Genomic DNA, 13,061 nt, shown 5'->3' with positions numbered 1-13,061 from the left:
ATAAATTTTGATGCTTCAATAAATCTCGTAAGTTGTTTTATGTGCAATTAACTGTAAAAACTATTTTAAACAACATATTCACATATAATAAAAGTCTGAAATTACGTAAATAATGTATGACTAATTTTTATTTTATAGTAAACTTTGAAGGATTTCATAAATTTATTGATATGATGCTCTCTCGTATTCATTAAGATTTGACGCTTCATCTTAAATTCCATCGTCTAGTGACTTTCAAAATAGCGCCAGAAACAAATGATATTAATTTTGTAATTCCTTTAAAATATAAAAAAGTTGATTTATTTATATAAATACATTAATGATAATATACATCATATTATTAATTGTGATCTTAATATGAAATGAAAAAATTGCAACTAAATAGTTGGATTCTAATTTCTTTATATTATTTTCTTTTATAATGGAAATCCTTTATCAATAAGTTCCTTCATATTCTACATCTGCAGAATAAAGAAATATTTATTCTTTTATAGTTCTATGGATAACTAGAACTAGTTTTAATATGTTTTCCTATTTTGTACATTTTAAATTTGATTAAAAAGATAAAAATAGAATAAGAATAAATATTAAAACAAATATTAAACATAAGTAATATTTACCGCCTTTGTCATGAGTTTCAAAGTTTGTAAGTACTTCATGTTTTCTCTGTTTTAAAGAAGTTGAAAAATTTTGGACTGCACTAGAACTTAAAATTTTGTGATGATGAAATAAAAAATTAATAAATTCAAATCGTAGTAGTATTAATTTGAAAGTCTCTTTTCATATAAGTTTAAATACCTTTCAGTGTCAATATCAAGCTCCAATTCTGCTGAGATATAATTGGAATCTAAAACGTATAACGTTTTTCTTATAAATTGCATATAAATTTCATATAAAATATTTAATTTACAATAATTTTTTTCGTGATAACTTACCAAACGAAATTGCTGAAGATGAATAAGTGGATGAATATTTAGAAATTAAAGCGCTTAATGGCCTACTTGCATAAATGGCTCCCGAATGTCGTCTTTCAGCGAATTCGGGACCAATTTTTTTTGATTTTATAAGTTCCATTCTTTTTGCATTTGCTTGATTAAGTTCTGCTTTAGTAATTTTATCCCAAACACCCAATCTCTAAGAGTTAAATTAATTGTTCCTATAGAAGGACTCTTTTTGGGATCGGGATCCCAACAACTTTTCATTAAATTAGCGTAACATTCCGGTGTATCTCTGTAATATTAGGTCATTCTCCATCAAGAATTTTATAAATAAGATTATGATCATGTTTAACATTATCAAAAGGTTTACAGCCCGTTGTAAATTCCCACATAATCATGCCCAAACTATAAATATCAGCTTCTTTAGAAAATTCTGATCCTTTAAATATTTCAGGCGCAATATAAGGTATTACTCCATATATTTCATTATTTGATGTTTTGCTATTTACAGCTTGAGATAACCCTAGATCTCCAATCTTAACATCTATACTACATTTTTTTGATTGCCATCTGGCCATACTTATACTATCGACAAGAAATAATATGTTTCCGCTATGGAAGTCTCGATGTATAAAATCTGCATTGTGAATGTTTTCAAGTCTAAAAGTAAAAAATAATTAATAACCTAAATTTAAAGAATATAAGATATATAAAATATAAAACATAAATACCCCTTTGAAATTTTCACTAAAAAACTTAATACTTCATTCCATTTAATGTATGTAAAATTCTTTTGTAAATACTTATGTAAATCTCCTTCTGACGCATATTTCATAACTAATATATAATCTTCTAATTTAGGATCCTTTGTAAAGCCATAAGTTCGAATTAATTTGTAATTATTTATCATACAATGTTGTAATGATTTTAACTATTAAATTTAGATTAAATTAATTAAATTAAATTTATTTAATAAGAAATTATTGATATTTAAATTATTTACCTTATTTAAAAAATATTTACCAATATTTTTAGAATTATTAAATCTTTTTAGAATGATAGTTTCATTGTTACTCAACCAAGTTGCTTTATATATAATACCATATCCTCCTTTTGCTATTTCTTTAAAATCCGTAAATTGAGAATATGATATCCATTTAATTTCACCATAATTTTCTCTAAAAATATAACCCAATATACTGTCTTGTATAAAATATTTAGGAATATTTGCGGACTTAACTTTTATTTTTAATTTATCTAAATTATCAAGTATAACATTATAAAAAAGAAAATCATCAATATCACTTTTTACACTGCTGTTTATGATAACTGATATTCTTTTACATTTTTTACATTGAGATTGAACTATAGGTCCAAAAATAATATTTGTTGTTAAACAGTACCTGCATCCAACATAAAACATATAACAACTTGCACAATATTTTTGACAGTCTGATGTAAATGTTAACTCTGAATGACAAATATTACACCTAAAACAATTATGCCACCATGGTAAGTAAAGAATTGAAATTTGTTTTTTAACCAAGGTTGATTCTATCAATTCCGAAGAAATTCGATAACAAACTGAACATAATTTAAATGATATACTATTCCATTTACCTGTTCCTTGATATAATAACTTTCCACATAATTTGCAATTTCTTTCACTTTTAATTACCTTATTGTATAAAGTGAGATTTTTTTCATCAAGTCTATTATTACTAATATCTCCATTTATTTGTTTAAAACATAAAATTCTCACACAATTTCCACAGCAATCTTGAATACTTTGTGGTACTTTTGTCCTACTTATTTCATGCTCTTTACATTCTAAATCCATTGTATAAATATATACGTCTAAATACATATTATTATCAGTTATGTCATTTTTATTTTTATTTTTATTAATGGGTTCCAGTTAGAAATCTAACATGGACGTGATTATAAGTAGAAAATCACATATAAGCCAAAATTGACAAAAATACTAACAAACTACACGCAAAAATAATCTACTCAAACCGGTGGGCATTTACCCGGAAAAAGGTACTATATGAAGTATAAGGAAAAATCCACCCCATTACACAAAGCCCAGATAACGCCACTGCCTCCCATACTCTCGCTTAAGCAAGCCTAAGTTTTGGTAAGTTGAAGCCCGTACCCTGCAGATTATCAGAACTAAAACCGCCAGCCCTTGGTTGATAAAAATCCCCCACACTGGTCGATGTAAAAATAAATTCTCCAAGTGACTATATTACCAGAGTTAATAAACTATGCAAACCTAAATTAATAGATATCATAACACAATTCCACCATCAAAGGAAGCCTAAACTAATAGACGAACTGCGAAACTTTGAGCCTAAGTAAAAAACCCATGATAGTCCAAACATGTGCCACCTTGATCTCACCTGACCAAAAACTGATCACCAAGATCTGCACCCCCCTTAAATTACACCCAACTCTCTCAAAAGAAAAGATCTACAAACCACCTGATGTCGATCAATTTTGGGATACCCCCCTACTCCCCAGAAAAACTCCAAAAAGTAGAAGGCAAAAAAGAAAGACGAGAAAAATTCACCAAAAAAAATAAGAAAAATTCATAACCCTAGGAAAACCAACCCGAAGGAGTAAAAACCTAGGTAAAGAGGGAAACTTCACCAAACTATCACCAGGAACAACACCTTATTATTAAGAAAACGAACTTTCACCACTGAGCGAAATGGAAATTTCTTCCTTCCAGCTTGGAATCTTCAACCTTATAACCAAAGTCATTCAAACTATATGAATAAGTGCCACTGGACCCAATAGAGACAAGTAGCGGAAACCAAGTTGGTGTTTAACCGAGTATTTAGGGCAAACTTCTTTAAATACATGTATGAAAAAATGAGCGAAATATTATTTCCATGATGAAAAGTGAGAGAAAGGAGAGAGAGTTCATCAGTTATGTCATTTTAAAACAATAAAAAGATATTATTGGGCGTTTTTTATAAAACTAGTAATGATTTTGTTGATCATTTGTTGATCATTTATTTTTAAATTTATTATAAATTTTGTCACGAGATTTTCTATGGAAATCATTTCTCAATTTGTTATTAAAACACCTGCTGAATTGCCTCGAAATTGAAAATCATTTCTCTTTTTATAAAAAAATTTCCTTTTTGGTAAAAAACTCTCAAATTAATCTTATATAACTTTATTAATATGTAAATGACAATGACAATGACAATGACAATGTCAATGTCAATGTCAATGTCAATGTCAATGACAATGTCAATGTCAATGACAATGAAAAAAACTTCTAATGCCAACTTTTCGCAAAAACTCTTCCTGTGCCACTGAAAATACCTGTTAAATTGAGACATCATTTAATATTTGCATATTTTCATTTGTTTGCTGATCAATTTCGCTATTATAATATTATTTACTGTTGTAGCATTTTCGCTATAATTTAAAAAATTTTTAAATAATTTTAACAAAAAACGTTTTATCGTTAATTAATAAATTATAGTTTTTCAATTTAATTTTTAAAATGTTAATTTCAAAATAATACATGTATTATGACAATTTCTCTCTATAAAAAAAATAAAATAAATAAAATAAATAATAAGTAGAGGTTAGAACCATCCAAAAAAACCTTAACCAGTTAATATGAAAAATATTTAAAATTTTTTTTTACTTAAAATTGTACCAATTTTTGATTTTACTAACGCTAATACATTTAGTTGAAAAAAGACTATTTGAATCACTACCATTATTAATAAATAGGAAAAAATTTGGTATTAAATTTTGAGTTTGGAAACATATAACTGAATTACTAGGTCTCTGGGCAGCATTAAGTAAATCTGATCAGAATTACTGATATATTTATGGTCAAAACAGTTTTAACCAGTTAATCCTGCTAATAAGATCCTTGTGTTAATTAAATTTTGACAATAATTTGTCTTATGGATTATAAAATTTTGATATTTAACACTTTTGGGATTATAGAATTTGATTATGAGGATAATGCACCATTGGAATTTTAATGGATGAGTTCCCTTCAGTGTACAAAAAGTTTTAGAAAAATTTTGAAAATCTTCTGAAAAATACTACAATCTGCAGTAAAATGTCCAAAATTATTCAAGATTTAAAAAATTTACCAGATTTTTCAAAAACCTTTTAGAAAATCTGGCAAAATTGAGTAGATTTTACGCTGGCCCCCTTTCTTGAAGTGATACAATTAATTATGATAATCAAGTTTTTTCATCTTGTACTTTACCAATTATATAAAAATCTGTAATGCTTTATTCACATTTATAGATAGTTTGCAGGTGTTTTTTTCTCTACACTCAAAATAATATAAAATCTTTCAATTTTTTTTTATCAAAAAAATTAAAAAAAATGACCGCTACTCTGTCAGTTATCGCACTTGTAGTACGTTTAAGAGAATCCTCTCACACAGCATTTGGGGACGCTATCTATCGTGAGAAAGTTTCCAATGAAAATCCTGTTTTTGGATTCAAACAGTTTTCAAACGCGCTGCACGATTATAATGAGGCGTTTAAAGAAGGGGACTTAGTCCATTTTGGTGGAAAGTTCACTATTGATGACAATAAATTAATGGTAAGTAATTTTTGTATGTATCTAAGGAATAATGACATATAATAATTTTAATAATAATTTTATAATTTACTTAATAATAATAATTATAAAAATGATAATAATCTAATAATAATAATTATAAAAATTTATAAAAATGATAATAATTTAAATAATTTTTTTAATATTAATTACAAATATAATATTTTCATTTGTCTTTTTCATATAAACAGCTCTTAGTTGAAGCGGCATGTGTGCTAGAATCTCAATTAGGACGTAATGGAGAACGTTTGAAATGGGAACCTGAAAAAATTCCATCAACAAAGCCGTTCGTTCATATCACTACTTCTGCTTGTGAACCATTGTCAACATCAAATAATATGAATTTTGTTAAAACCAAATCGTTGATCTATTCACCATTTCATTCTGCTGCACGTTACATTAATTTTGAGATTGGATATTCAAGCGAATCAAAATGGCTTGAATATCTTTCTGATAAATGGAGTGAATTTGCCAATTTTTTCATCGCTGGATTTCTTGAGGCAATTTATACAGACGGATCAACAACATACGTACAGATAGATGCAAAGTTGATCGATTATGATGTTCGATTTCGTACTTCAACTTCAAGTAACAATTACCAACCCTCACCACAAAGATCAACCACCAATGCATTTGCTCAAAGGAGGAATAAATCAACTCCTAATTCACCAGTAAAAACACATATTACCCCAAAATCGGATTCAAATACCACAGAAATAGAAAATGCATATGAAGAAGAAAGTGATAATGATTCAGACAAAGAAGATACAGTAGGAACAAATCAATCTTCTATAGACCTGGTTATGATAGATGATAATACGCCTATTAATGCTAATAAAACTAAAAAACGCCAATTATCTGATTTGTGTGATGGTGAAATTGATTAACCTATTAAACCGAAAAGAAGTTATAATAAAAAAGGAGGTCGTGGAGGACGCGGAAAGAAATAAAAATTATTTTGCGTATTATACAAATAATAAGAAAATATATCAAAAATCATTTCCATAAATTATAGAAATTAAATCTTAAAGAAATTAGTAACAGAAAATTTAGTATTATTCACAAGGATCCACATTTTTTTGTTAAAAAAATATTTTTTTTCTATAATAATTTGTTTCACTTCTTTTAAAAAAAGAATATACATATATTTTCTTATATATAATAAAAACATAAAATTTATGATCTGAAATTATGATATAATGGTTTAATTTTATTAAAAAAAATAAATCTTTTTATAACGAGTGATTTCGTAACTAATTAATGTACACGTTAACATAATTATTTATGCTACACATAAATCTAATCTAAATTTATCAAAAAATTTTCTTAATACTGCTTAATACAGGTTAGAATTTTTGCCAATTTACTTTTAATTTATTCATAATTTTAATATTATTTTACAATTTTACAATTGTAATAGCAGGAGATATAATTTGGCCTATTGGTCATATATGTAATACGTATTACCAATTTAAATATAGGATTTCCGATTTTAATATTGCAACATGTGATCACGTATTACGGTTATTAACAAAGAATTTTTTTATTTTTTCAGCTGATTATTTTTTTGTCTTTTCGTTTACAAAAACCTAATAAAATAGAAGTAAAATTTTATTTTTTTTCCTTAAATATAAACAAACACATTTAAATTAAATAACTCAGAATTTAAATATAAACAAATATTATAGTTTGTTTACACATATTTCAAATTATGGTTTGAGCATTTTGGCCAAAGTAAATCTTGCTCTTTAATTGAAAGTAGTTCAGCAAGTTTGAAGCTGTTAAGATATTAATCTACATGAAAGCACAGTTAATATTTTTGGAGTTATTTACATTTTTACATAATAGTACTAAGTTACAAATTTTTTTTTACCTTCAGAGCGTATTTTGGGCAGTTTAGTCAAAGTAAATCGACTTCTTATATTAATTGAAAGTTTTTTGGCGGGTCAAAATCTGCTTGGATATTAATTTTCATGAAGGTATAGTTAATACTTGAAGAGTTATTCACGTTTTTCACAATGGAATTTTATTTTTTCTATTTTATCACTTTAGAGCGTATTTTCGGCACTTTAGTCAAAGTAAATCGACTTCTTATATTAATTGAATGTTGTTCAGCGAGTAATAATCAGTTCGAATATTGGTTTTCATGAAGGTACAGTTAATACTTGAAGAGTTATTCACGTTTTTCACAACGGTACTCATTCACGAATTTTATTTTTTCCGTTTTATCACTTCAGAGCGTATTTTGAGCACTTTAGACAAAGTAAATTGACTTCTTATATTAATTGAATGTTGTTCAGCAGGTGATAATCTACTTGGATATTAATTTTCACGAAGGTACAGTTAATACTTGAAGAATTATTCACGTTTTTCACAACACGAATTTTATTTTTTCTGTTTTGTCACTTCAGAGCGTATTTTGAGCATTTTAGTCAAAGTAAATTGACTTCTTATATTAATTGAAAGTTTTTCAGTGGGTCATAATCTGCTTGGATAATAATTTTCATGAAGGTACAGTTAATACTTGAAGGGTTATTCACGTTTTTCACAATGATACTCATTCACGAATTTTATTTTTTCCGTTTTGTCATTTTAGAGCGTATTTTGAGCATTTTAGTCAAAGTAAATTGACTTCTTATATTAATTGAAAGTTTTTCAGTGGGTCATAATCTGCTTGGATAATAATTTTCATGAAGGTACAGTTGATACTTGAAGGGTTATTCACGTTTTTCACAACGATACTCATTCACGAATTTTATTTTTTCTGTTTTGTCACTTCAGAGCGTATTTTGAGCATTTTAGTCAAAGTAAATTGACTTCTTATATTAATTGAAGGTTTTTCAGTGGGTCATAATCTGCTTGGATAATAATTTTCATGAAGTTACAGTTAATACTTGAAGGGTTATTCACGTTTTTCACAACGATACTCATTCACGAATTTTATTTTTTCCGTTTTGTCACTTCAGAGCGTATTTTGAGCATTTTAGTCAAAGTAAATTGACTTCTTATATTAATTGAAAGTTTTTCAGTGGGTCATAATCTGCTTGGATATTAATTTTCATGAAGGTACAGTTAATACTTGAAGAGTTATTCACGTTTTTCACAACGGTACTCATTCATGAATTTTATTTTTTCTGTTTTGTCACTTCAGAACGTATTTTGAACATTTTGGTCAAAGGAAATCGACTTCTTTTATTAATTAAAAGTTGTTTAGCAGTCAAAATCCAATTTTCATGAAAATGCAGTGGAGTAATTTATATTTTTTATGATCATACTATACTGAATTGCAAATAAATTTACATTCTTTAATGTATTTTTAAAATTTAAATTTTTATTTAAGATTACTTAATAAATAAGGTTGCTTGCCAAAACTAGAGGGTTTCGGCAATACTTTCTATATGATTTAATTAGAGTTTTGGCATTTAAACAATTTATAAGAATAAAGACAATATGATTTTTTGTATGTAAATATTTATTTTATAATATTTAATATTAAACTAATAAAATATACGATTAAAAATATAATAAAAATTAAAATTATCTTCTATGTGGGGACCTGCTTCTACCTCTTCTTCTATCTCTACTTCTGTCCCGTCTTCTATCTCTACTTCTATCTCGTCTTCTATCTCTATTTCTTGATCTACTTCTTGATCGAGACCTTGATCGAGACCTAGATCGCGACCTCCTTCTTTCCCTTTGCAATCTATATTCATATTGACGTCGATCATGCGCAGCATGCCGCCGTCGATACTCTCGTCTAAACAGATCTAAAATCCAATAAAAATATTAATGAATTGAATGAATTGCCTAAATAAAATTAATTTAAAATAATAATTAATAATAATTACCAGTTTGTAACCAGAATTCATCGTTCATATCGGCAAAACACGCTCTATCGAAACTATTTGGGCTTGTAATAGGAATGCCATCATCATTATTATTTATTATTCTACTGAGGTTTTCATAACCTTGTTTGAGGGCATTCCATTTTGTATAGCACTGCCTGGGTGTCGCTGCAAATCCCGTTGCAGTGAACACCCTATTTGCTATTATTGTCCATACATTAACATGGTAGCGATTTGCAATTCTTTCAAATTGCTGATGTAAGTTTCTTCGCTCCGCAATTAACTGCCTAGCAGCATTAATCGACCATTGGAATACTGGTGGTGGCGGTGGAACAAAAGGTACTAATGCTGCCATTTTTTATTTTTTATGATTTTTTTGTAACTTGAAAATTAAATACAATTTGAAAATTAAAATACAATTTGGGTTTGAATTGCGAAAAAAAAATTCAAATTTCATAATATTTATAATAATTTTAAAATTCGTTATAATGTTTAAAACATGAACTGATGAACATAATAACATTCTACATAATTAAAGTATTTGTAACAAAATAAACACAGTTTTGATTCTAATGTAATAAATTTAATTAACGCAGTTCTAAATTTTTTTTGTAATGCAGTTCTTAAAATTTATTGATCTAATGTAATAAATTTAATTAACGAAGTCCTTAAAACTTATTGATTCTAATATAATATGCTTATCCTTATTCCTTAATTAAATTGCACTATTTTTAAAATATAATATGCTTATCCTTATTCCTTAATTAAATTGCAATGTTTTAAAATATAATATAAAATTACAATTGCCTGCATTGCCTGCATAATTATATGTTAACTGGACTTTGATCGCGAATATTTTGCCCTGCATAATTACATCATTTATTTCCTAAATAGTATCATTATTTAAATCACATGATATTAGAATTAATTCTCATTGGATTAACTATTGTAATTATTTCTCATTATTATTATTCCTCACTATCATCATAATTATCGTCATTAACACTTTTATTAATAGAAAATTTAAAAACAAATTTTTATAGTGATAAAAAAATTATTAAAAATACTAAATAAATAAAAGAATTACAATGATGGAAAAAAAATGACTGACTGAAAAAGGAATAATATTCATTTAAAAAAAATTTGTAATTACAAAAACTGAAAATAACTGGATAGCTGCATCAGGACCCCGAACAATACATATAAAGGTCACATTAAAATCAAAATTTTTTACTATGATCAATAAGCAAATGATTTTGGATTCTATCTCGCCAATTATAAGTGATCTACCTACTACTAATTTGTGATACTACAGACATCCCTCGCGCTTAAATTTTGTGTTCTTACAAATCTCTCCTTATAAATTCATTTGATAGATTTCTATTATTGGGGCTTTAAAAGTTCCTTTCATTATTTTACATAATTTACAATTATAGGTTAAATTATTGAAATCAGTATCTTAATTTTTAAAATTAAATAATCCTAATTATTTCTAAAAATAAATTAATGGTCGCGACTTATTAATTTTATTATTTTAACTCCTTAAATTAACTTATCGAGTATTACTATTTTTAGACTATTTTCCTTTGTTCTGAAAATAATTTTTCTGATATGATTTTCCTTTTCCAGAATTTTCCCTCATGTAACATTTATCCTTTTATTATCAATCTTTTTCATAATATTTTGTTTTGCTAATTTTTACATGTTTACGCGTCACATCTCTTCATTATATAAGTATCTTCATTTTTCCTTCCTTTCTTGTTTTTACTTAATATTTTTCAAAATTTTCCTTCACTACACCTTTACTACACATCTATTTGTTCCTTCTCAAAATGGTTGCCACTAGGAAATTTACCACCACTTCTGCTTTAATTGCTGCTCATCCTTCTACTGCTGCTCGTCCTTCTACTACTGCTGCTACATCAAATAAGAAACGCTGTCGACGTTCTGCCACCTCTAACCGAAAATCTAAAAATCGCTTGAAGGCTTTGAAAGCTGCCAGAAAACCAAAGGTTCAACTTCTTGAAGGTGGGTATTGTACGCAAGGTTTACTAAATGATCTTAAAAGAGGTTGCCTGCAGACAGTATATTCGTATTCTCAGGGCATGGTTCTTGACGGTTCATTACCTGTAGACGGAGTATTCATATTCCCAGTGTCCAGTTCTTAAAAGGATTTTACCTTCTGCAGATCTTTTCTAAACTATCGACTTTATCCACTTAGTTCTCGAACTAACTATCCAATTATTATCATATACACATATATACATATATTTTTTTTTTTAATTTAATTCAGAGGAACTTGAAAGTTGTTGTCGTCATCTTAACCATATTCAGAAACAACTTAATGAGGCACAAGACTCCCTTCATGACAGTATTCAACTAAGGTCTCAGCTGGAAGATGATCTGACTATTGCACGATCAAAAATATTAGACCTTGAAGATGATTTAACGAAGTGGCGAAAAGAACATAGAATGTTGGGTAAAAAGTATATGGAACTAAAAGGTATATTTCAATATTATATCTTTCAACTGTTATTATATATTATTTCTTTAATTAGAAATTTTATTAGAAGAGAATTATACTATTAAAACTCGTCAACTTCGTTCTCATTCTACTACTCCCGCTACTCCTATACCATCACAACTGACTAAAAGTAAATCTAAAAAGAAAGTAAAATTTGCCACTTGATTTCTGTATTTTGGAAAGGCTTTTATTTCTTCTTTTTTTAGGTTTATGGATGATTCTTGGACAATTATTCATGGTAGGTTTATTTGTGTGGGTGTTAATGGTGACGTTATTAAACTACATTAACATCCCTTTTTTTATTTTTAGATTCCCAGATAAATTTAAACAACATTCTTCATGGTAGATCCTTTGCATGGTGTTTAATGGTGTATTGTTTAATAATATTAATGCCTTTTTTTATTTTTTTTAGATTTTTGGATGGTGTCAATAAATTTTTTGGATAATTATGTGATGGTTTTAATGGTAGTACTAACCCCATTATTTACTTTGTTTTCTAGGATTTTATTATGGTACGTAGGTTTTTTATTAAATTGGGTGATAATGGTGCTATTAAACAAAACTAATAATGCCTTCTTATTTTTGTAGCGTTTTTTGGATAGGAAACGCAAATGACATTAGACGCGATGAGATATCAAAGACATCTGAGACGTATTAGAAGTTGTTTGTTGGAATCGAACCAACTGGAAAAATGTTCCAAACCATTAACAACATTTATAGTTTAGAAAGATAAAATATTAATGTAACACATATAATAAATATCTAGTTTTAAGCAAATAAAATAAATAAATGATGTTTATTAATAAATAATAATATACAATACACATAAAAATCAGTAAAATATCGGGATATATCAGGATATATTATCAATGAAACATTGTATTTTGATAATATACGGCAATAATTGAAAGTGCGAAAATTATTAGTACTCCATAAGTATTGCTCCGATTACTATGAAAATTTACGTGCAGGTAGATTCGACATCGCCGAACAACATTACTTAAACTTGAAAAGGCGATTACATTTGACTAAAATGCATTCCGAGCGTACCGACGTTAGTAAAAAAATAAAAAAATAAAGTAATATTATTGTGAAAAATACAATTTTTTTTATGAGTATGATGTCTAATTTTATGAG

General features: G+C 27.2%; 4 protein-coding genes across 4 annotated transcripts; 3 read left to right on the top strand and 1 right to left on the bottom strand.

Annotated features, from left to right (window-relative positions):
• Window positions 1-496: 496 nt before the first annotated feature.
• On the bottom strand, window positions 497-2,778 carry OCT59_006084 (uncharacterized protein; the record flags this gene model as incomplete). The annotated part of the gene is made up of 7 exons (XM_025330908.2): window positions 497-531; window positions 621-706; window positions 799-847; window positions 936-1,134; window positions 1,448-1,598; window positions 1,670-1,869; window positions 1,942-2,778. The coding sequence occupies 7 exons, from the start codon at window positions 2,776-2,778 to the stop codon at window positions 497-499; spliced, it is 1,557 nt and encodes a 518-aa protein (XP_025166407.2).
• Window positions 2,779-5,315: 2,537 nt separating this feature from the next.
• Window positions 5,316-6,442, top strand: OCT59_006083 (uncharacterized protein; the record flags this gene model as incomplete). The annotated part of the gene is made up of 2 exons (XM_066141027.1): window positions 5,316-5,537; window positions 5,747-6,442. The coding sequence occupies 2 exons, from the start codon at window positions 5,316-5,318 to the stop codon at window positions 6,440-6,442; spliced, it is 918 nt and encodes a 305-aa protein (XP_065997859.1).
• Window positions 6,443-7,528: 1,086 nt separating this feature from the next.
• On the top strand, window positions 7,529-8,792 carry OCT59_006082 (uncharacterized protein; the record flags this gene model as incomplete). Its single annotated transcript, XM_066141026.1, has 8 exons — window positions 7,529-7,534; window positions 7,608-7,627; window positions 7,685-7,707; window positions 7,793-7,818; window positions 8,030-8,066; window positions 8,152-8,177; window positions 8,585-8,621; window positions 8,707-8,792. The coding sequence occupies 8 exons, from the start codon at window positions 7,529-7,531 to the stop codon at window positions 8,790-8,792; spliced, it is 261 nt and encodes an 86-aa protein (XP_065997858.1).
• A 2,440-nt stretch (window positions 8,793-11,232) lies between these two features.
• OCT59_006081 (uncharacterized protein) lies at window positions 11,233-12,582 on the top strand (the record flags this gene model as incomplete). Its single annotated transcript, XM_066141025.1, has 7 exons — window positions 11,233-11,428; window positions 11,694-11,903; window positions 11,971-12,054; window positions 12,131-12,166; window positions 12,234-12,266; window positions 12,337-12,436; window positions 12,513-12,582. The coding sequence occupies 7 exons, from the start codon at window positions 11,233-11,235 to the stop codon at window positions 12,580-12,582; spliced, it is 729 nt and encodes a 242-aa protein (XP_065997857.1).
• Window positions 12,583-13,061: the final 479 nt, after the last annotated feature.

Source organism: Rhizophagus irregularis, chromosome 14 (assembly GCF_026210795.1).
Source record: "Rhizophagus irregularis chromosome 14, complete sequence".
Taxonomy (NCBI): Eukaryota; Fungi; Glomeromycota; class Glomeromycetes; order Glomerales; family Glomeraceae; genus Rhizophagus; species Rhizophagus irregularis.
This window is presented reverse-complemented; position numbering and strand designations above follow the sequence as displayed.